Source organism: Episyrphus balteatus, chromosome 2 (genome assembly GCF_945859705.1).
Source record: "Episyrphus balteatus chromosome 2, idEpiBalt1.1, whole genome shotgun sequence".
Taxonomy (NCBI): Eukaryota; Metazoa; Arthropoda; class Insecta; order Diptera; family Syrphidae; genus Episyrphus; species Episyrphus balteatus.
In genome coordinates this window covers 54815474-54841357 of record NC_079135.1, presented here as the reverse complement: position 1 = coordinate 54841357, position 25884 = coordinate 54815474, and the positions used below count along the sequence as shown (strand labels likewise).

General features: G+C 31.8%; 1 protein-coding gene across 5 annotated transcripts; it reads right to left on the bottom strand.

Annotated features, from left to right (window-relative positions):
* Positions 1 to 1048: 1048 nt before the first annotated feature.
* LOC129908228 (uncharacterized) lies at positions 1049 to 25884 on the bottom strand. 5 transcript variants are annotated; one of them, XM_055984596.1, is made up of 14 exons: positions 25664 to 25884; positions 18393 to 21523; positions 17162 to 17443; positions 15032 to 15461; positions 14264 to 14955; positions 12010 to 12142; positions 11815 to 11946; positions 11596 to 11751; positions 11080 to 11535; positions 8087 to 8455; positions 3850 to 4016; positions 3344 to 3774; positions 1694 to 1869; positions 1049 to 1627 (listed from the first exon to the last, which is right to left on the bottom strand). In XM_055984596.1, exons 2-14 carry the CDS (start codon positions 21485 to 21487, stop codon positions 1577 to 1579), a joined length of 6570 nt encoding a protein of 2189 aa, XP_055840571.1. In that variant the 5' UTR covers positions 21488 to 21523; positions 25664 to 25884; the 3' UTR covers positions 1049 to 1576. The 5 variants fall into 5 exon arrangements, with proteins under 5 accessions (XP_055840571.1, XP_055840569.1, XP_055840570.1 ...); XM_055984594.1 differs by lacking the exon at positions 25664 to 25884 and adding an exon at positions 24715 to 25637; XM_055984595.1 differs by lacking the exon at positions 25664 to 25884 and adding an exon at positions 25281 to 25637.

Below are 25884 nucleotides of genomic sequence, written 5' to 3'. Positions count from 1 at the left end.
ACTTCTAATCTAATATCTTTGCTCCAGATTGTCGTAGACCAAAAAATAAACATACATAAAAAAACAAAATAAACTACTGTTGAAGTCTTTTTGGTCTACGACAATCTGAAGCAAAGATATTAGCTTAGAAGTAAAATATCCCAAAAAATGCATTTTTGTGAATAACTCCGTTAAAAAGAATGATCAGGTGGTGAGAAATTGGGTTTAAACCTTTTAAATATACCCCTATCGATCCATGAAATAAAAACTGACAGTGCCTCTGTGCGCAAGGTAATGCCCTTTTTTCCGACGCTTTGACTGGACTATAATATTATCGTATGAATTTTCATGTTTTTCCCAACAATTCTAAGTAAACAATTCAAGCTTTAAAATGAGACCATGAGACTTTGAGGAACAAATATTTTATCCATTGCAATTTTTGTTTTTAATATATGAATTTATTTGATGCCGTATTTTTACTCCTAGGTGAAGTTATTAAAGAGTATTTTTATTTTCTGATTCCGTTATCAAAATCAATTTTCTCTTCTTTCCAGCACCAAACAAAGGTTTTCAGAATCTTCCGGGGTTTGGAAAAAAACAGAAAAAGTATTGGAACATCGTACAGTTTCTTTTTATATCAGAAAATTTATTTATTTAATCTTTTTTAAATATTTACTTACTGCTTAACAAATGTAAAGTTTAAATTTATTATTCAATCGTTTTTTTTTTTCGTTTCTATTTTACTGTTATTTTATCAACACATAAATATTTTATTTTTGACCGTTGATAAAAAGCTGTATGAAGAATTTTGCTTAGTGGAATTTACGATCCAGATTAAATATTTCTAAAGATCAAAATTGTGCATATTTTCCAACAGTAACAACAAACAAAAATTGCATTTAATAGATCTTTTAATGATGTCTTTTACTTTTAAGTCTAAAACTTGGTGGGTGATGTGAACGGATAAAAAAATAGCAAACTCCAGCACCGACTTAATACAGAAGGAACGAATAAAATTGGATTAGTTTTTTTTTCCTATAAACTATATAAGCAAAAAAATAAATGCAAATTGAAATATAAACAACTGAAGTCTATTAATATTTTATTTTGCTATCATTAAATTAAGACAAAAAATAGACAATCCACATATTAAACTAAAAATTTATCAGAACAAGATTTGTTTTACCACTCACTGAAGTGTATCCCCATTTCTTTCTATCTACATTATATATTGTTTGTAATTGTATATTGAATTAATAATAAGAACCATAATATGTATTCCATGCATAAACAAAATATCAAGTACGTAGAATATAAATCACAACAGAAAATTGAATTTTTTTTATACAGGTGTAAAATTTTTTAAAGTAATTTTTTTTTGTTTAAATAATATATAATAAATTTTCGTTTTGATTTGACATGTTCAAAAACTATTAAACAATTCTTTTTATCCATTTGCACACTCACATTATATTATAATTTATTATTCTTTTAGGTCTTAAATAATCTTTTCAATAGATAAGTTTAACAGCCTATTATAAAATATTAATGGTTTTCGATCCAAATTAATATTTATATAACTTTAAAATTTTTAATTTTATTGTTGATAACCACCGAATTGATTAGGATTATAGAATTGAGGGGCTCCCTTAAAAAAAAAAAAAAAAAACACAAATTTTTGTTATTGCAAAATTGAATAATTTTAGGATCTTACATCTTGTGTAGGCTGTTGCTGCTGTTGATATCCACCGTCATTAGGAGCAGCTCCTGGGACAAAGAAACCGCCAGATGGAACGGCAGCAGGCGGTAGGGCTGGCGCTAGAACTTGTTCTGTCGGTTTCGGTGGCGCACCAGATGGATTAAATACATCAACATACGAGTTTTTCAGTGCTTTAAACAAAAATAAAATTAAAAACGTTTTTTTCGTGTAATTACAAAAAAGAAATAGAAATTGGAGTTTCATTTGGTTTTCGAGTTCAGATTTCTAGTTATATGTCTTATGCAAAAAATAAAAAAAACTTAAGTTTAAAATTTGGATGTGGTATTTTCTTTTTTAGTAAGAGTTATATACAGTAGACTATTTCAAAAAAAAATTTTTTTTTGTTCAAAGCATTGTTGAAAATATTGTTGGAAATGACGAAAAAAAAATACTGTAAAAGTTTCAGCCCTTAATGTTAACATTTAGTACCGCCGCATCGCAAATTTCTATTTCCCATACGATTTGTATGGGGAAGATTGTGTATTTGTGTTTAGAATCTTTTATCTTTTTAATGGTTCATCAAAAAGGCTAGATTTAATCATTTTCTTGTATAAAATTGAACGCTCTACAAAATTGCATTTATAAAATTTAAAAAAAACGGACGCGAAAAATTAATTAAAATAATTTTTAGTTGAAAAAATGAATAATTCCAATTTATTGAAGAAATCTAATATGATAGTAATAGGGGTTTGAGATTTATATAAAAGGATCTGTGAAACCAAAACACAACATAGAATACAAATATTCGAAAATTTTGCCAAATTTTTTGAAAAACCTAATAATTTCGTCAAAAAATCGGAAAAAAATGAAAAAAATTATTTTTTATATTTTAAAGTTGAATAACTTCGAAACGCGGGGGTAAATCAAAAAAATTAATAAGAGTTTTTTTGTAGAGCGTTCAATTTTATACAAGGAAATGATTAAATCAAGCTTTTTGGATGAACTGTTAATAGAAATTTGCGATGCGGCGGTACTAAATGTTAACATTAAGGGCTGAAACTTTTACAGTATTTTTTTTTCGTCATTTCCAACAATATTTTTAACAATGCTTTGAACATAAAAAAAATTTTTTTTTGAATCAGTCTAATATACAGGGTGTCCCAAAAGTAATGGGTCAAACGAAATATACTGATAGACCAACTTAAGGGCTCTCAGACTTGGTAACTTGTTCATTTCAAATCCGTAAGGTTTTCGATTAAATGCAGTTCTTGTGGAATTTCGCAATAGTATTTTGCTTCCTGCGCCCAAAATAGATGTTTGTTTGAGATAATGCTTTCCTGACTTTGCGAAAAAAATGATATGGTATTATATTTAAATCATCTACATTAAACCGAATTGAACATTTTTTTCGTGCGGAAATTGAATATAGGTATAGGATATGCAAAATGTGCGTTTTCAAAAAGACAATTATATGAACAAGCCATTAAGATGGCTTAGTTTTTCACATTTGAATCTCATTTATAGGGTTAAGCGATGTCTATGTTATTACCCGCATTTCTCAACAACAAAAAGCTGTGATATAGTTGTGATGGAAAAAAGTAAAAAGTGAGACTGCGTATAAAAATAAACCTCCAATACAAAAATAACTTTAAATATTTTGCTTACTTCTATTTCTTTGCATCTTAAACATGTTCGATTGCAAGCTTGGTGGTTTCGTTGGTTCACCAAGTGTTGGGGCAACAAATGCAGGTGCCGCATTAAATGTCTGTACAGGATCTAGACTTCGCGTTGGCATTGTCTGAATCAGTTGCTGTGAAGCTTCCTCATGTGGCAGCGCTTGTTGGTGTTGCTGCTGTACTTGTGACACTGATAAATTCTGCATTACTTTGGGCACAAGATCACTCATTTTTGGCGGCGGTTTTAAGCTTTCTTCATTTTGTTCTTCGCCATCTGTGTTTACCCATTTCTTTTTCTCTGGGTCCCACACAATAGCTGGATTTTTGTCATCAGGCAAAATCATTTGATTTTTAGGTTTCAAAGAGAGTTTATTCCATATGCCACCAAACCATCCAGAATTTTGGCTAGAACTATGTCCACTGTTGTTTTTTTTTTTTTTTGTAGTTAGTTGGTACAGTAATGATATACATTTATTTGAATGTTTCTATACATACCCTTTTGAAGAATTTTTCGAATCAGCCTTTGGTCCTGCAGCAGATGATCCCTGATTACCTGTCCTCTTTGCATCACTTTGTTTGGAGTCGCCTGGCTGGGAGTCTTCATCGTATGATCCAGATTTTTGTGATTGTGAATTTGGCATCGATATTGTTGGACGTGCGGTCTAAAGTTATTTTTAATTGAACTTATTCTTCGGTTCTTAAACAATTATAATGTTTTGAAAATCATTAAGTCTATGTTAAATTATTATTAAAGATTAAGGAAACTTCTCTTTGGTATATGTATTTAGCTTAAGAAAACAAAATAAAAAATACTTAAGTAAACATATACAAATGAGATGACGGATTAAATAAAAAAGCTGGCAGTTTTTTTTTTGTCTTTTTAAAAGAAATGTAGATTAAAAGCAAGGTTATTGATTGAAAAAATTATATACTTTTGCATTAGTACGGAGAGTATGTTATTTGCAAAACTGTTTTCTTATACAATAGCATGTTTTTGTGTGATATAATTGTATACAGGTTAAATTATTTTTATCACAAATCATTCCAGGAATTCTTGTCTCTTAATTGTTGTAACAAAGTGGGCTATCTGAAGTAAAACAGAGTGAAGGAAATGTAAAATGAAATTACGTTTGGCTAATAGCTAGTTTTGTATCCATGGAATATTGTCCAAGAAAATGGTTACTAGTTGAAGATTTACTGACAAGAAATTGTGTAGAAACAAAGAGGAAGCGTGATCCTAAAACGTGTTAAGTAGACTGAAAGCTTATAGATCGATGACACTGAATTTTATATTACAACTAGTTTTAGTTTTGAAATCATCCTGACATTGTATGCATGTATTATTCATCTATAACATTTAAAAGTTAAATAAATATTTTACTTTAAGACTCCTTGATATACAAATCTTCAAAGCATATATTAAGAAACAAACGTGTAGCTTTTCCGTGAAAAGATTCCGTAATTTTTTTTTTTCATTGTATTCCAAATAATAACAAAAACTGTTAAAAACCAAAATATCTCCATACGCAAATCATCACAGTACATAAGAGACATTACATATTTGTTTTCCTTAGTTTGATATAGTTTCTTTTTTATTGAATCAATTTTTTTTTTTAATACTAAAAACAAATGAGTGGCATATATATTTTGTTTTTCATAATATAATACCGAACTTAAAATTAAAGCATTTTTACATTAAAATATACATTTCAATATTAAATAAGTTTATACAATAAATGTATGTAAGATTCATCTTTTTGTTGGGCATTGAAAAAATAATAACATACAAAAATATAGCAAGTTCGTATCGAAATTTGTAATGAGCGACAAGTCTTAACAATTTTTACATTTATTAATTGGGTAGACACTTCAACTTCAATAATGAAGAGGGCACTGTTCTAATAACACTTGTTTACAAAAAAAAAATAATAAAAAAAAATTATGAACACCAAGTGTCGTTATACTTTTTGTATGGAATCAATAAAACTCGAAAATCATGCTAAAAAAAAGTTTATGGATAGTTTTTTGAGATATGATTTTTAAAATGATACGGTCGTTGTTTTCAGGTATACCTAGTATTAGAGCTATATCTTCACTCTTTAGTAATAAATGACCAATCTGAACAGAAGGAAGCTTTGGTTGCTTAAAGAAGCAGGAAAGCAAGAAAAACTAGAATAACTTTTCCGGGTCACCTCAAATGTGTAAGTCCAATGAATCAAAACATTTTTTAAAGGAAGTTTTTTACAAAAAAAATGGATTTTTTACAAAAAAAAATCAAAATTTTTCGAATCCTCGAATTGCAGGTGCCGATTCTTCTTTCCAAATTGGTCATTATTCAAGATATAGCCCGAATACTAAGTTTGCTTGGAAAAACAACGACACAAAAAAAGTATTGAGTGTTTATTTTGGCTGTAAACCAGTGTAATCTATAAATGATAGCAGATAGGGTCGGAAAAATAAATTCATGAATTTTTATGATGGGTTCTGACAGAAAATTGTATCCTCTAAAAATTTTTTACAGATCGTTGAAAGTTTTTCGTATTCAAGTAAAATATACTACTTGGTCGACTTGCTTTTGCAGTTCAAAGCTATTTTATATACTTAACTTGTATATTACATGAACTGACTCTATATGCATTTTATGGAAACTCGGTTGATATACGGGAAGAGCCGACACAGATGACAATTATTTTAATGAAAACTCCAATCTTTTATGATTTGATTTTTTTAGAAGAATTGTTAATTGCTTTGAATAATACGTGTGCAATGTTTAAACAAAATTGTAAGAGCCTCTTTTGAAGCGAGACACATATAAAAAAACGAAAAAAAGAAACAACTTTGAAAATTATATGTATAAAAACCATGTGTATCAAATTTGAAGGAAATCCGTCCATCCGTTTAGAGCGTGGAAATGTGTACAGACGGACGGACAGGTCGTCGGACGAAATAACGAAACAAACTTCTTCGGACTTCTCCATCATCGTAATGTTGTTTTTTTTTATTTTTGTACGCATATAATATATATTTGCAAAAATGGGGGCTTAATTCTGTTACTTTAATAGTCGAGCCAATGAAGGCTTTTCCAGGTTATCCTCAGAAACAGCTCCGAAAAAAAAAATCATCAAAATCAAAAATTTTGAAGAATTCATTACTCGACTTTAAAATTATTTTAGTTGTAGGTTTAGGTCCCATTCGATCCGTTAAATAAAGTGGCATAATGTCTTAGTTTGCGAACCTTTCCCATTTATTCTCTTTTCTGAAAGAGTTCATGAAAAGGAACTCGGAGGTCTTTGAATATGTTATCGGGCATCGGGGTGATATTTGTGTTGTTGTAATCATAAAAATTCATGAATTAAATTAAAGCATTGTTTTTGACAATAAAACGAAGATATAGAGGTTAAAGACATGGCACGACCTTTTGTGGCCGTATTGAAAGTGTGACTAAATGATATCGATAAAATGTACTTTTTGACATGCAACATATCTTTTAAAATGACATTTTCGTTTGAATGTAACTATCTCCGATAAGAAGAAGGATACATTCATGAATGTTAGAAAAAAACGTTGCTCACTAAATTTCGATACCAACAAATATTTGCATCCGTATTGCGAATGTCAATTATCAATTAATAGCTTAACAGAGTTAAAATTCAATATTTTTTAACTTAATAAATTAACAAACATATTGACTATAAATAATGTTCGTTACCACTGTGAGTTAATATAAAGTTAAATATTATCATTAAATAGTTGATTACTTTAAAAAAAAAATAGAATAAAATCATTTTCAAAATCCCAAATTTTAATATTTTTAATTTATCTATTGATTATTGATAATCGCAATAGGAGTATTGGTGTTATTTGTATTGAAATTTGCTTTTTCAGGGATAACACAAAAAAAGACTATCAATTTCTACCGGAATATTAAAATAATTTGTGCTATCTATATATTTTTCTTTTCTTCAATAATAGGGCCATCGATATCGAATGTACGAACTTCCTTTTCTCTTATCATTTGTTTACTATCTAAAAACCTTTCAAAGCTCGTTAAGCTAGTTTCTACATCGCTACACATTTTTTTATAGTTTAATGGTATCGAAGGATCATTATAAAGTTCTTGTATTGTCCAAGCGGCATGATGGTTTTCATAATATTCATCATTCTCAATATCGTATTCATCATCGTCATCATCCTCATCGTAATCATTCTCCTCATCATCTTCATCATCATAGTCGTCCTCATCATCATAAACATTCTTTTTATTTGCTTCAGGATCATAGTCCTCTAGAATAGCATTAAAACGACTTTTAAGAGGCATATCAATGGGATAGGTACCATTAAAAACAATATTTTTATAGCTCATAGACATCTTTTGTTTGCTTTTGATTAAAACCTGGTTTGCAAGCTTAGTGGAATTTATTTTACTACTAGCAATGTTATTACTACATGTCGAACTGACTAAAGAGTTTATTTTCTTCTCTCCTAAACTATCAGAGAGATCAAAATTTACTCTTTTACTATTCGTCACAATTTCACTACTAGATGGAATACAATTTAAATTAGATACTGCACAAGATTCTAAAGATTTTTTGTTATTAGGGTTTAGTTTCCTTACTAATTGCTGATCAGTTAGATTACGAGGGATAAGTGAAAGCGTTTGGCTCTTGTATTGGCTTGTCTTATTCGACGATGCAAGTAAGTTTTTGCTTCGTGCAAATTCTTTATTACTTACATCTGTGTTTATATTATAAGGCTGCTGTTGTTTTAGTGGTTTTTGTTTTGTTCCCGAACCAAGAGTATTTGGAGAATTTTGTTTACGTATGGTCGGTGAGTCATTTTGTTGCAGTTTTTTAAAGTTTCTTTCAACTGGTACTAAGCTGACGCTTTTCAAATTTTGCTTTTGCTGCAACTTCGTTGATTCCACCATTAAATGTTTCGGGGATTCCAATAATTTGTTTTGAGATTTTGAAATCAAATGGTTGGATGTGGTTAATGTGTTTTGAGGACCGTTTATGTATAATGAGTTGGTTTTAGTTGTACTACTCATTGAATCGGAGTTATCTGATTGTGAAGTTGATTTTGAGTTACTTTTGTCCTCAAGCTGCGTTCCATGTGTAGTTTAATGGGAAAGGGCAAATATAATTACTAAGAGTTACGCTAACGTTGTTTATGTTAGCTTTTTTTTTATAAAATAGTTAAAAATCCAATAAAAAAAACATACAGTACAAATTATGCTATGTATAAAGAAAAATTTCAAAAGCTTATATAAAGGAGAACAAAATTGTGAGTAGTAAAAGTATTATTTAAGCTGATTTTTTACAGTTACAAAAGGCTTAAGGTAATAAACAAAACATTATTGAATTTATTTAGAAATTATTATTCACCAAATGGTATAAACTTTAGAAATTGTTCGGATCTGTTTTTTTTTATTGGACCTTTATTAAAAATTGACAAACTAATGAAATAGATCTGATGTACACCACACTCTCAGAGCTTTAGAGATATTTGTTATATTAATTTACATTATAGTTAGTTATATGAAAAGTAATATGAAAAAAGATACAGCAACATAATCGTTGCAAAATATGTTTTTGTTTTAAATGTGAAGTTGGAGATCTAGACGAGGTAAAACCAAAAGATTAAATTTTCGATATTGCGGTTCATTTTTTTGAGAGACAAAAATAAGCAAAAAATCTCATACTCCATGTTTTTTTTATGGATATCCATTGGCTATCCATTTTTCAAAAATGAAACGAAAGTTCGAAAATTTTTAATCTAGTTTTTTTTTTTCTCTCCATATCTACAACGTCCTATTTAAAAATATTGGGGGCTATCGTGGATACAAATTTTCCTGGGAATGTTACCATATGGGAACGAAACGATCATGAAAAGTTACGCTCGGAATATATTTTTCAGGGAAACTAAGCTGTCATTCATAGGATTTTTTTTCCTTGGAAACAAATTCCGAAGGAGATTCACGATCGCAGAAAACAAAACAAAATTCAGCTGAGGATTTTTTAATTTGCAACGATGACGTTGTTACAAAAACGATGTTTTATTATATTTTGAGATCATGATCATTTCGAAGACCTCGGCTAACCACTGCCAGAGAAATCTCTTAACTCGATTTACTCATCTTCCTAAATGCCCGTTCTGACAATGATGTTAGCTAAATATTTAGTCCTTAACGTTTCCTGAACGTACCCACTAAGTTGTCAAATTTATTTGTTTAATACCATAGAATAGAACCAAAAATGATTCCACAGAGAGGCAAATCTGCCGAAAAATCTAGCTCTGCATATTTGATTTTAAATTAAAAATTAATTAATATATTTTGCCCCTTGGAATGCAAAAACAGGCTAAATCTGTGTTAGATACAAATTAAATTGATTTATTTTACCCATGGAAACCCTTTTTAAAAACAGAAGAGAAGTTCCACTGAGTTTCAATAATATTTGGAAAACAAAATTCTCAAATACAAAACCATGTTTGTAATAAGGTAAATTTCAAAATCAATGAGCACACAAAAATATAGCCCAGGAAATATAGCTCAGGAAGACTCTTTCATTTAGTTATATTCAAATACTTGACGAACTTTTGAGGATATTTTAACAAAATCTCAAGCTGAGTAATGAATTTTAAATTATAAAAAATTAAAAAAAAAAAATAAGTATAAAAATTAAAATATTTACATTAAATTTTAAATTTAACGATACAACAGCTGTGTTTTATTTTTCTCGTGATCCAGATCAGGGGTCGAACTACGGCATACGTTCGTTAACGTTTTGACTTGACTTTTGCTCTCTCTATTTAATCAGAAGAAAATGATATAGACATAAAGCGTCAATACCTTAACGTACGTATGCGTAGTTCGACCCCAGATAGTTGTATTTTTTTGCGAAACAATAACAAAACAAAATCCAGCTTTTGTTGTAAGGCTTATAAAAACAATGATCTGATCTGGATCACGAGGAAAATAAAACACAGATAATAATATTATCTGTGTTTTATTTTATTTATATATTATATAAAATATATGATAATAGAAATTTAGTATTGCTGCGGATAAAATTAAAATGTACAATAACGACCGTATTATTCAGACATTTGAAAAGTAGTTTTATCTGAAAACTTGTTTTGTGAATGTTTTAAGTAGCACAATTTCCACAAATATATTATGAAAAACAATTACAATAAAACCTTCACAAAACTTCTTTTCAAATAAACTACATAGTTTTTAAATTTCTCAATAATTTGGGCGTAGTAACTTTAAATTATGTAAACTTACATCAATCTAAATTAAAAGTTGATTTTAAGTGTTCAAAATTTTTTGGATAAAATCAAAAAATACCAACACAAATAAAAATAAAATTAGTCGCTGGATGTTCAAAACTGATGCAATTTTTACTTCAGGACAAACTGGTGCTTCATGGTACAAATTATAACTTAGCTCGTAACAACACATGAATCAAAATAATTTTAACAAATGCAAATGTACATATAAAGAAACATACCCTTAATACTAAATAATGAAAAAGCTCTGAGACGGGCACTGGCACATCACATTTCAATGTTTCAATTTATAAATTTCCCAAATTGTGATTATATTATTTTCTTTTAATATTTTGTGTGTAAATTCAAATAAACGATTTTTTTTCTACGAAATTTCTTGCACAATTTGAAAATTTTCAACAGAAAAAAATAAAACAACACATTTTAGCGTACCTCATCGTTTTGTATATTAGCCTGATTTGACCAATATTGTTGCTGTTCGTCTTGACCATACGATGTATATGCTTGATTGTTTTCCCGGTCGTAATTTGATTGTATCGATGGTTGTTGGTATGGTTCCTGTGTCGGTTGCATATATCCATTAACATTCGTTATTCCTTCCGAAGCAACATCATGTGTTGTTTGACCATCCATTGGGTTGTAAAATTGTGGATATATCTGCTCATTTGTTTGAGAAATTTGGCTACCATCTGGTTGAGGAATATATTGCACTTGCGTTGGATCTGTTTGAGATGGAAGTTGCTGATGCTGGTCTTGTATCAATGTATTCGTATTATCATATTGCAAATTAAGCTCGTTAAACTGACGATTAATTTCTGCAAATTGCTGATCAATTACATTCGATGTCTGCTGGTAGTCTTCATTAATATCTTGGGAATTAGGTTGAACCTGTTTTGAATATTTATTAAAAAAAAAAACTCACAATTATTTCTTATTATCATTGTGTACCGTATGTTCAATGGCTAATGAACGAAGCTCTTGTAGCCAAGGTTGTTCATCAAAAGGCACATCATTATTATGATCTTCACCATCGGCCATTATTTCATCCATCGACTTTTCAAGGACTGGATCGTAGTACTTCAAACGATCAGCAAGTTCATACACCTAAGGCATTAAAATTATGATTTTGTTAAATCATCAAGCACCATAAGGAAAAAAGTTATATACCTGATTGATAAACAATGCCTCATATTTCGATGGATCTCGTTTTATATGCAAAGAAATTTGTTCCATATACATTAAACACTTTAGTTGGTATCCATAATCTAGCATTCGAGTAGCAAGCAACAATTTGTAAGGCTGAAAAATTAAAAGTATGTGCATTTCATTCTATATTTGTATTTGTATCATTATTAAGTAAACCTGGAACTCCACAAGAGAAAATTTGTCATCGTTTAAAGAACATGCATATTCGTAGACCTCAGTCATCATAATTGATTCGTTTGTCGCAAATTCTTCGAATTCTTTTTGATGTGAAGATCCTAGAAGAACTAGTCTGTAACAAAAGGAAGAATATGGTTAACTTTATAAGAACATTGGAAGAGTGGACATGGAGGATACATTTTTGTTCAATGAATTTTTTTAAGCTATTGCATAGATTTTATGGCAGACCTTGGCATGGGGATGGGGACTAAACCAAAAAATTTAGTAACGAAAATAGTAACGAAAAATTATTACGCCGCACACATGGATGGTTCACTAAACGTGTATGGTATCTGTGTACATGGTACGAATGTACAATTGTACGAAGCTTCCATGAATCGAGACGAACGAGAGCAAGAAAGTGCCGTTTGTGTGAATGGTTTTCCTTTTTGGTTCAAACAGAGAGGGTTATATAAATTGTGTTAGACAACAAAAAAAGGAGTAAGGAAGAAGACCATAAATGGTATGTGAGCAAAGAAAATTATCTACGTATTTTTTTCTTTAGTTTTCTCTTCCTATTCTTTTGTTTCTTGTTCAACTTGTGATTTGTGAACGAATAAAGCGTTGCGTTGGGATTGCGATATTAAATAACACGAGAAAAAGTATTCTTGTGTTTTCTTATTTTTTGATCTGGAGAAGTTTATGACAGATGAGATTGTATGTATGCATATTTTCAAATGTGACCTTGTTGCTTATAAGACTTGTTTATGTAGATGTATGAAATCGTCGTATACCAATTGCTATTTGATTTTAAATTTGATGATGAAATTCCCTTTGTTCATAGAGTTTCTATGTTGATGTTTTTTTTTGTTTATATTCCTTTTTTTTTTTTTTTTTTAGGTAGGTATATGAATTGAAAGTTAGATACATAACATAATTATTGGTTTTGTGTAGTGTAAGTAAACAAATTATAATTACATAAGTTGATAAAAAATGCAATAGCTTAACCGCGGCAGTCCTCGAGTGCCACAAGTCTTTTTTTCTTACTTTTTTGAGAAAAACTAAAAATGTCTGCAATTGCAATTTGAATGTTATGTATGCAAAGTTTAATCAAAATCGTTAGAGCGGTTTTCGATAAATTTGCAAAAATTGGAAACATTTGTACACGTTCTATGGGAGACATAAAAAAAGAAACAAAAAAAATAACTTTCAGAATTCCATAAAAATCATCTGTATCAAATTTGAAGGAAATCTGACTACCCATTTAGGCTGTGGAAATGTGTACAGATAGACGCGCAGATGCAGATACCAACGGACTTAACTAGCAATACCACTTTTTCGGACTTCTCCAGTATCTTAATGTTGGTTTTGATTAAAACATTGAGTAATACCTCTTGAAACGATTATGGGAAATTCTCTAGAAGCCATTGATTTTACTAAGTTTGATGTAACATCTGGGTTAAATCTTAACCACTTTCCCTGCAAGAATCATTTCAACTAATCCTTTGACTACTTTCTAACTTTTCGCTTCAAGCAGGCAGAAGCTAGTTTGGAAAGCGACTTTGCAACCATTCACAAAAAAAAAACTGAGTTGGCTTAATGTCGTTAATTTTTCGATGCTAAGTGACAATTCGGTCCATTTATTGGCGTACTGTATGCTTTTAGCATCGTCGCAAAAAGTTCGACACCATTGAAAAACAATGGCCACCATTGAAGGTATTATTTTTCTTACCGTCATCTTTGAATAAATACGGGCCATAGATTCGGCCAGACTATAGACCGCACGAAACAGTGCAGTTTTCTAAATAAAACAACTGTATTGTCTGAGGTCCCTCATCGTGCAAGTGCTACGCTTTAGCTTACAACATAGACAATTTTTATCGATAAAAAAGAGAAACATTTTTTCACAGAGCACGAAATTCGATAATAAAAATCAATAATTTTCAAGTGTTTTTCAGTGTTCAATCGTAAATAGGCAATAAATATGTCGTTTACGATTGGTTTTCGTTTAGTGACCCAGAAGCGTTCGAAAGCACCCAAAAGTCCTCTCAAATGTATTTATTGGGCAAAAATGACAGATAGATATATTCAGAATCCATTTAAGGGCTTAATGATAGTGTTCTGTACAATTTTCCAAATTTTTGAACACAAATTTTTTTTGAGTTTTAATTTAATAATTGATTTAGTTAATAAATGAGTATTGAGTAAACTTAGAAGAAAAGAAAGAAATTTGATTGTATGTCTATTTACTTACCTAACCAAATTCTGTGATGAAATTGTATCACTTCGTTCCTCTGGATATTTGCTAAAGCCAACTTGAGCCATTAAATAGCAAAAATGAGCCGCAAACAGATCTCCACGATTGAAAAGTGAATCGCCGAGCGTTGTAATTGCTTTCCTATCCAATTCTGGTTTTTGTGAAGTGTTGGATAAAATCATTGACAAATGTGGACGCCAGTCTCCCCATTTCTCATCCTGAACACTGGTTACACTCGATGGTGTACGGCCACTCATCAGTTGATACAATGTTTGAAGAGGATCGTTCAACGAGAGTTTGTTTGCAAATTTCATCATGACGTTTGCGTGTGAGCGTCTATCAACTTTTGACGCTAAGAACAATGCATGTCCCCAGAGGTTTTTGTCTGTTGCCCATTCTAAGGCTTCGTTAACATTTCCATAGAGTAAATAGTTTCGGAACTTTTCGGTTATTTCATCTTCACTAAGCGAAGACGTTTTTGATGTTTGTTCATCTGATTCGTCTGCTGATGATTCATCTTCATCCTGTATTGGCTCACTCGGGGTGTTCTCTTTAGATTTTCGCTGTTCATCTGATTGCAGAGATTCACGTAGATTTGAATTTGAAGCCACAGAATTTTGTGCACTCTCATATGGAAACTGTTGTTGATTTTTAATAAGAAGCTCTGCTATATCAGTTCCAACAACCATCTGAAATAGAAATTTAAACAAAACATTTATTAGTAATGTCCTTATTTGGTATTATATTAAATACAAAATAACTTACGCCATTTTGCCGCAATAAAAGAATCAATAAATTCCACATTAAAGTGAATGATGGCTTATTCGGTTGTCCTACCACAGACAGGCTGTTTGTTGAATTTTGTCGTGAAGGATTAATAGCCGAATGTGGTCCGAGGCGAATCTGGTCCTCACAAAATTCTATTATAGTCTTCTTGTGTGTAAGACCACGGATCAGTGGACCAGGGAACGATTGAAACAGTTTATTAGTTGCATCATTACAACCCATTCTAAAAATCTTCACAACATTTGTTATTCCGCTTTGAGAGTAATTGGGTTTTACAGTGACCATTAAACCTGGTCCCAGTGAAACAATTGGATGGTCGATCGTAAATTTATGTGGCGTTAGTCGTTGAGGATCTTCTTGGGTTGATGAATTTGGAGCATCAACTAAATTATGTGACAAATTATCTGGCCTAATTTGCGTTAAATCGAAAATATTAAAATGAAATTGATTAATTCTACACAATTTGAGACAAAAATATTATTTTTTAAAGCAAATAATGTATTTTGACAATGTAACCAAATAAAAAACTAAGAAAACACCAAATAGAAAGATTAAGCATAAAATTATATGAAGCGCAAGGGGGATTTTAAAAATGATTATCGGTTCTTATTTATGAAATAAGTGTATGTAACATGATAAGGTTAGTTTATTTTACGTCAAATATGAACAAAGTTCTGCTATGTATCAAGGTCTCATAAATACATATTGTTGTTGAAAGAAGTTCAAATTATTTTCGTTTCTATACAAAAAAAATGATATTTTGAAAAAAAATCGTATATATTTACGTAAGTAATATATTTATTGGTTATTATTTCTTATTTCATTAAATGCATCGGTTATTATTATGAATTGTTAGGGAAAAGTGAAATGAAAATACCTGTTAACCATGACAAAATATTGAGCGTACATACTTATCGTATTTTTTTTCTTACTGTACGGATAAAAGAATTTTGAAATTGCACTTGCTGAATTAGCATTGTTTTCATACATAATTTATACACATTAGACTGGGCCAAAAAAATAAAATATTTTTTTTTTTGAAAGTTACTTCGAAAATCTTGTTCAGGATGATGAAAAAAAAATTTGGTGAAAATTTGAGCCGTTAAAAATAATTTTAAGAGGTCTATCATCGGTGTTTTTTATTTTTATACATGATATGATGTGTTACAACAGAACTGCTAGACGATCAAAGTAAAAAAATTTTCTGTTCATTTTTTCTTATATAAAATTAAATTTCCTACAAAAAAGATCTGATTGAAAATTTTCGTCAGACGAGCCGTATTCGAGTAATTAAGCTTTTTAAATCGAAGTGTTTTTTCAATTTGACTGTTTCACTTTGGAATTTTGTGATGAGCAAATAAGTGAATAGAAAAATAAAACCACGACAGATTCTTATAGGAAATTTAATTCTCTACAAAAAAGGTCTTTTAGTAATTTTCCCTAAATTGAGTTCTGAAGAAGTTATTCACGATTTAAAAATTGATTTTTTAATTTTTTTCTCGATTGCGATCTCATACACACACAAGAAAAAGAACTAGCAGTGAGCAATGTAATATAATCGATGGTGGTAAAAATAATGAAATAGGTGAAATAGAATACGGAATATTCCAAACTTTCAATAATATAATAATATGTATTTAAAATGTATTTAAATATAAACCTAATCTATGATTTTTATTTAAGAATTAGGATTAAAGACTCCCTTATGGGCTTTTAAATTGAATCCAAAAGAATATGTTAAATACCGTTTGAACTGTAATGAAAACCGATGCATTTTAAAGTTCACCTTCTCTTATTTTATATTAATTTTCTGGATAATATCATACGCCAATATGAACCATTTGCACATTTTTATATTTCAAGACAGCTATTTTAAAAAATCCATTATTTTAATCATCAAACAGCTGTAGTTTTTTTTTTATATTTTCTATGTGGTCATTTAGGGTTTAAAATACATATATTATATTCTAATCGTTTACAGCTTCTACTAGTAGCAGTAAAGGAGCTCTGTAGTTACTGTTACATAATTTAATGCATTACAATAATTACAAAATACTGGCTTTTATTTTTGGTTCTTTGTATTTAAACAAGTTAATTTATTGTAAGCACCTTGATTCAGTATATTCACTTCGGGCATAGTATGATCGAGCTGTTGATGCATAGTAATCCGGTCCAGATAGTTGATTAATTTGCGACAGATTCCCAGTTGATGGTCCACCACTTAAGCCGTAGTTTCGCTGTTGTTGTTGTAGTTTTTGCTGCTGCTGTGACTCATTCATGGTAGAGTTCATTGAAACCGACGACATATTGGCGGCCATAGACCCAGGAGGCATAAAATGTCGTTGATAATCACCAGTATGTGGAATGTATTGATGGTGTTGAGCGGTATACCTAAATTGATTTTGTTTTCAAGGAATTTATGTTTTTTTTTTAATCCGGATAATGAAATGTTAAAAGTTTCAGAAGTTAATATTTTTATACTCAAATATTATAACTTTACCCTACTTTATTCTTTGATTTAAGAGAACTAAACCAAAAAGTTTATATATTCAATATTTTTAATTATAAATTTTGTCTTGATCGGTTAAAATGATAAAAGAGATTTGTGTATAGAAATGTTTTGATGATTATATAAAAACAGGAAATGGTTGAAACATAAAAAGAAATTAAAACAACCAACACAAATATCCACTCAAAAACAAACTGTGCATCATAAAATTCTTCAATATTTGTTAGCAACTTGTTTTGAATTATATTTTAAATGATGTGGGAAGTTATTTTTTGAATGAAAATTAGGAGTTGATAATCGTCAAATAATGTGAAACAGAAAATCTAAATTTGAGAAATAAGAATTTAAGACATTTCGCCCATCGTTATTGAGGTAAACAACAGAAAACCACGAAGATTTAATTGAAAATTAATCTTGTGAAAAACGGGTTTTGCGAAAAGTATTGATTTCAAGTGTCAATAGAAATTTGTGAAAACTCAAAAAACAATTTTAAAAATTAATCAACAATATAAGTGTATTCAATGTCCAAATGCTTTAAAAATCATTGAATACCTCATCTTATATAGATGATATTTTTATTCTTTGAAGAAACACCTTTAACTTTCACACATCAAATAAAAACTAACTTCTATTGTTGCAACAAAAAATTAAAGTTTTTTTTTTCAAGTTATACCTATGTTTTTGTGTATTTAAAAATAAAAAGTAAAATAAATTGATCTTCAGCCACAACTACCAAAGTGTTAAATGTCTTTTGCTTAGTATTCGAAAACTGTGAAAATGTACAAAAGCTTTTTCATTTACTCATCGTCACCATCAAAAAATAAAACTCACCGATCTTTCTCATTATTTGCTGAGCTTCGCCCTGAATGAACCGATTCTCTGCCGTTGTTAGTTATCGATTCGGGTGCTGGGGCTTGTCCATAGTACTTTTTGTACCATTCGGAGTATGCCTGTGGATTTGTCCTTACCATCTGTTCATAATAATAGGCTGCATACGGATCATATCCATATCCAGAGTATCCACCATACATGCTATGACCAGCATAGCGGGGATCTTTTTCGCGTATACGAGAATCTTTTTCAATATCACTTTCTCTTGCGTTGCGACTGCTTGCCTTACGATATTCTTCGTATTCAATGCGAGGTTTTTCGCGCGTTTCCTTGTGGCGACGCGTATCGCGTTCTTCTCGGTATTCCCTATCGGTTCGACGTCTATCTCCATCTACACGAGGTCCTCCACGTCTGTCGTGGCCGCCACGTTCTTCGCGAGGGTCGTATTTGCGATATCTTCGGTACTCTTCGTACGCCTCACGATCAACACGATCAGATCTATCTCCACGGTCTCCACCTCTTCGGCGTTCGTGGCGAGTTGAACTTTCTGTTTCATATTTTGAATCAACATCATAACGACCACCAACATATCGACCACTTTGTTTACCCTCACGATCACGGTAGAATTTTTCTCGATATCTGTTTTCACGATCATCACCTCTATAACGTTCCCGATCGCGTTCGCCCCCAGCTTCCCTTTCACGTTTGTCACGTCTTTTGCGCTCCTTGCTATCCCTTTCCCTATCCCGTTCGCTGCGCACGCTACCCTCACGATATCGGCGTCGTTCTCTATCACTAGAAAACTCTGATTCTTCGCTTTCGTATCGATTTTCTTTTGCTTCGTGACCAGAACGACGTTTTTTGTTGTCAGTATCAGCTATTCCTCGCCGAGTTTTATTGTAATGACGATCGCGTTGGTCGCTTTCGTCATTTCCAGTGGAGATGTTAGAAAGATCTTTTAAATTTGTTTCCTGAGTCAAATTTGATCCAATTTCTTGATTCTTATTTTGGCTCCCTTGTACTTGACGGTCGAGGCTGTTGGCTCCATCAAGGGCTTCATCGCGAACATTTTGCACAGGACTTGCAGGTCGATGTTGATGGGAATGATGATGCTGCGAGGTTTGCTGAGGCTGCTGTGGTTGGTGTTGATCTTCAATATTTTCTCCATCTAATTCAAGTTCCCTCTGCTCAACTTGAATGGGAAGTAGTGCAACAGTGGTTGAAGAGCCATTTTCTAGACCAGTAACAACTCGCTGTTCATGAGCATCACTTTCACCTGGAACTAAATACAAATTTCGATCCGCAGTAATGTCAATTTGACTTGGCAAAGCATTGTTTTGGTTATTATCGGAGGACGAAGCAAAGTTAGATCTCAATTGTGTTGGGTCGGTATCTTCTCCATCAGCTTGGCGCTCAATATTCAAACTGCTGTCATCTTCTGTTCCAGGAACTTGGCGAGATTCATTTTCTGGCTGACCTAAAACTAATCTCGACAGTCCTGGAGGAGGAAAGTCATCTGATTCATTATATTGTTCTTGCGTTTCAATATTAAATGCAGCATCAGCATGCCCACCACCAATTTCAGATAAATGACTGGTCTGAAGATATTCGTTGCGATCGTTGTTGGGTGCTATTTCTTGATTTTCATGCAATATTTCAGAGTTATCGGGAGCAATTACCTCGTGATTTTCCACAGAAGGATTTGCAAAATCTTCAGGAGGTGGTGGAGGAGAGGCATAAAAAGGAGCTGGTGGAGCTACTAAATTGGATGCTTGTACATTGACTGGTGGTGCAACAATATCCGCTCGGTGGTGTTGTGGTAATCCAGCCCTTTTGAAAGGGTTGTTGGATGCCGTGGAAGACGATGAAGCATTACTTATCATCGGAGGAGGCAGTGTTGGATTTGAAGTTGGTATTTGAACCGCTGAAATAGTAGCTGGCTGATGTTCTGGTCGATTTTGAAATGCGTGTGGTGGCGTTGTGGGCCCGATAGAATTCACGGTATCGCTTAATGTACCAGGAGGACTGGCAAATTGGCGTGGGGGCTTTGGAACGGGCTTAGCTTGTGAAACATAAACTGGACTCGGTATGTTATTGTTAGACTGTGTGTTCTCTGGTAAGCTTGATACATCGTTTAGAGGAAGATTAGTTGGTTTGACAAGAACTGCCGAATCATGTATTATTTGCTGCGGAAGTGTGACCAACGCAGGCTGTAGGTTGGGGGCCTGTGGTTGTGGTGGAGGAATTAATGCAATCGACTCCGAACTATTCGTTGATGGTTGAGGTGCATTATTTTCGCCATGTCCTTGTAGTGGAGGTTTTTGGGAATTCTGGTGGTGGTCATCAGAGCCCAGGTTATTATTTTGTTGGGTTTTTTCTACAGTTTGCCCCCATTGCCAGTTATCATTCGATTCAATGCGAAAACTGTCGTCAATGCTGGTATTGTTGTTTTGCAAGTTTCCTGATATAGAAGTTGCAACTGGGAGCGATTGTTGTAGTTGTTGTTGCTGTTCTTGATGTTGTTGTAACTGTTGTTGTTGCACCTCCTGTTGCTGTACCTGTTGTTGCTGTACCTGCTGTTGCTGAACTTGTTGTTGCTGTACCTGATGCTGTTGAAGATTATTATCATTCCAATCCCAATCACCCCAGCCATCATTAGTGTTGCTAGACTTGTTATCAAAATAATCGGATGCTTCCTGCACGTTATCCATCTGCTGTGTGCTTTGACGCGAATAGCTTACAGGAACAGCAGGTGCCACTGGAGTAGCAAGTGGTAATTCAACAGCTTGCTGAACATTTTGCTGTTGATATTGCTGTGGGGGTGGATACGCCGGTTGCAACACAGGGTACTGTTGTTGCGGTTGATTAAAATTGTCTTGATTCAGAAAATATCCTGATGTAGGCAAAGCTGGTTGTTGTTGTCGTTGAGTTGAGGGCGTATGAAAATCTTGTGGGGTCCAGTTATTGTTTTGTTGTTGAGTTTGTTGAGTTTGTTGAGGCATGGGAGCCAAAATGTTTTCTTGCTTTTGTTGAAAGACATTGCCAATTGGATGTGTAGCCCAATTGTTTGGTGGAGGTTGCTGAACTGGTTGCATGAGTTGTTGCTGATTAAAGTTTGGCTTCCAAACCGCCTTAAAAGAAACATTTTAATATAAATAAAATTATGTAAGAAATATTAAAAGCATCGCAAAAGCTAAAATTAAAATTAAATTATCTTTTAGTAAAAAGTAAAAGAATATTTATTGTTTTCATTAATTATCGAACGTGGCTCTAGCCCAATAGCCTTTTTCTTTCGATGGATAGATATGTATGTATACTATAAGGCAAGTTAATGAGTCGTACAAAAATCGAACTCAAAAACTCTTCAAACTCTTTTGGGAGGTTCCTTAGAGGGGACTGTTTTTTTCTCATTTTTTACTACTCTTAAAGCTCTTAGTTTTATGCTACCTGCCATTTAATACTCGTGATATTATCAAAAACAACATGTGTTCAAATGGCACTAAAAGTTAAGTTTTAAGAAACAGTTTTTCTTGGAAATTCAAAAACAAGCAGAAGCACCCAACCCAAAGATAAAACTTTTTTAAAGCAAATTCGACATAATTAATCAAGTGACTTTGATTTTCAAAAAATTCACATTTTGGATTAAAAAAAATATTTTTTTTTTCTAAAAACGAATTTATTGAAAACGTTTGGTAACTATTTTTGAATTTTTTATCCATGTATTTTCTTATTCTTTAGAAAAATTTTGCAAATTTTTTTTTTCTTACTCGAGCTGTTAGTGACACTTAATGACAGGTGGCTGTACTTGGTATATTTTCTATGAACTATAGAGATTTAATATATCCCATTCAAAATTTAGTAAGAAATGAAATTTCACTAAGTATTGAATTATTTTGAATTATTGAGGAAAATGAAATTTTCTTGTGGTTTTTTGTGGACTCTTTTTTGAAACATAGTTTTTTACTATTTTTTTTAAGTTCAATTTTATGGAAAACTCAATGCCTCAATACTCGAGGCAATTCCTTTTACAGTCTATAGAGACTTTCTTTCTTTAACCTGCACTAAAAAATACTCGACGCGACGGGGGATGGGTTTAGTTAATTCTTTAATTATAAATCGATCGGCGACGAAAGATAATCGCAGATCGATAACACTCTGTAAGACTTGCATACGAATGTACATTATTCATTAATTTTAACTATAATTTTACTTTTTTTTGTATAGCTATCCGTACGTCCATCAAGAATTTATATGTATTACAAAAACAACGCGGAGAGGAGGATACAAAAAGGAACTGCACGGATTGTACATGTAATGGTTCAGGTCATGTGGAGCGCATGGAAAATAATGGCCATCACTCCAACCCAAGGTAACGGCGCTGTAGAAGGGCACCTCAACCAACTTGGCGTGTAAAACTGGAATCAGCTGGTTATGGGTAGACCTGGCTGGAGAAGCTTATTGAGGCCAAAATTGTTGACCCTAAGTAAGTAAGTAAGCAAGTCGGATAGAATTTTGAAAAAAATAGGTATATCAATTTCTCGTTTTATTGGTCTTATTGCGTGCATGTCGCTCATTTACTTGAACACTGTCATAACTCAAAAAATTGGTTTTTCAGAAAACGAGTTTTAAATTTAGTATCGATCTATTTTTGTATGTAAAAAGTTAGTTTCTAAAACAAATCTAGTGCTCCTTCTTCGTCAATTTTTAAAGTTAAGAAATTAATTTTTGCAGTATTAAAGATTACTTTATTCCAATAACTTCTGCTTTGGGTTCATAACACGATTACTATTTAAAATTTTGGAGTATGCAGGCGCGGACTAGAAATTCGGTTTTGTTCAAATGCACAAAATATTTGTATTACAAGAAAACCATCAAAAAATGTATGTAACTCGAAATTTTGTAAATGATTTTTGTACATAATTGTTTTGTTTTAATGTTTAAAGTTAAATCTAGAATGTATGTACATATTTCTATTCAATTTTATCCAAAATCTTAGATCAAATATGCATATGTATGTATATTTGAGGAAATTGTATGGAAAACTCAGGTAAAGTTTTTCAGAAATTAAAAAAAAATTAAGGAAAAAACAAGTTAAAATCAACGAAAACTACTTTGATTTAACTATTTTTCGGAATGATTTTGTGTTGAAGACAATAATCATGTGGGTAAGTTGTTTTTAATATGGCTTCAACGTTGACTTTAAAACATTTTACATTTCGTTTTTTTTCCTCAGCGAGTAGGAGATACTGTTAATAATAATTTTCGGAAAACCCTTTTTCTATGAAAAGATAAACCTTGTTCAAAAACTAGAAGCTGAATATTTTTATCAAAATCGTAGGAACCGGTTTGGGAAAATGATACTTTTACAAAATGTTTACATGGAAGGTAGCTTATGGTTCCAAAGGTCCTAAAGTATAAGGCAATAACTGTATTAGAAGCATATGTAAATTAACGATTTTTTCCACAATCGTGTTTTGGGTTGAACTTAGTCCCTTCATAGGTACACACAGATTCAGTGCATCAGCAGCTCAACACTTAATATTTATTGCATTAAATCCCTGTTGCGTTTCACTTTTAAAAAAAGCATTGACGTATCAATATATGTATAAATGTTTTAAAGCGCAATGTTTTTGGCATTTACGTTTTTGCGATTAGTTATGATAGAATGTTCGTGGATCAGGATACACTGCCGTCACAACGAATGCGGTAGGGCTTTTTGAAGCGATAAACTCACTGAATTTTTAATTTGTTGGTTCAAAAATATTGTCAAAAAAATTATGATATCAGGCTATTATTGTAGCCATAGTAACCTATATGATTTTTCAAGTTTTTTAAGCTTTCGTTAAAAAAATGTGTAAGAAATCAAAAATTGTTCTCATGGCCTAAAACGGACTTTGTCCAAATATGCTAATGGATAATTTCTAAAAACACACCCAGCCCATTAAAAAAAATAACCCTGTATATTGTATAAGACCTTGCTTCTACCATTTGTCTTATAATTTTTTGTTTTTTACAGAAGGATCCGCCACTGAGAGTATGTGAAATACACTTTCAATATTATAACAACCCAATAATCAGAAAGATTCCCGATGATAGATTTAGGACAGTAACAAATTGCCCAAGAATGAATGCTTGTTGTTGATGTTTAATTAGAAAGATAAACGCCCCCCTTCCCTCCAGGCACCTAACTATATTACATAATTTTAAATCTTTATTTTTTTTTGCAAAAAAAGAAATTAAACAAAAAAAAAAAATTAATTAAAAGCAACAAACTACTTTTCTCGAACTACTTGCTACATGTACAACAACATTAGACATTTACCTGAGAGCCAAAATTTCCCGTACTACCATGATCACTAGAACTACCAACAGCAACTACACCCACCTGCTGGGGTTGTAAATGCTGGAGCGGTACCAAAGATGAAGGTGGTGGTTTGGCCATATTCGCCGGCTGGCGGTTAGGGGCCCACGACATTTCCGTTCTTAATTAATTGAATAATCGATATTTCCTTCTTCTCCCAGTCTCAAATTTTACTTTCAATTAAAAATGCACTCGGACTCGTTTCAATTTACCCCCACTACTAACTTCAAAAATTACCTATCGAGCATTTTACAACATTTTCAATAAACTGGATTTCATATTTAGTTTATTTTTTATTCGTTGATTGTGCAAGCTAATCGCAAAGAGAATTTAAATAAAAAATACTCTGAGGTGAGGTGATTGGATTGACGTTCAACGAGTTTACGTGGATGTTTTCGTTTGGTTGCTTTTCGACGAAGTAGGGTTGAGAAAAAATCAAATTTTGAATACGATTTTCTCAATTTATTGGCTCACAAACACAAATCACAATTAGCTGTTTAGAATATATAGCCAAAAATATAATATACTCAATTAAAACAGAAAATTTTGTCAGTTTTTTTCCTCAAAATTAATCCCCACAAGGAACAATAAAACGACAGAAAAATTTTCGTTTCGTGAAGTGAAAAAAACACTGGTGCCAAGTTGACAGGTTTAAACTGGCTGTCTCTGTCTGATCGGATGGTTGCGAACTTTTTATTTTGTATGACACCAACAAAAACAATAAGGTAACTGTTATACCCGCACTACAGCAATATTTGCCTACAATAGATTTATCTTTTTCGAACACAAGAAGAAGGCGAGTCGACAGGTTTCCAACACAATTTTTGAAATAAAAACAAGTTTTTCTTTTTTTTTTGATAACTTTCACCCTAGGAAAAACATAAGATTATTTACCTATATATGCACGTACATATATTTGTTAACACGAAAAATTGCAAGTTTTACACAAAATGCAGTTATTTATTTTACAAATAAACTTTGTTTTGAGAATGTACGAAAATCTGCGATGTATTTTGAGTAGTTTTTGTTTTTTTAGAATTAAAAACGACAGAAAAACGAAAGTGCAAAATTTCAGCTACGGAATTTTACTGCCAACTTGGAACTTTAACTTTCGTTTTTTCCCGTTTTTTC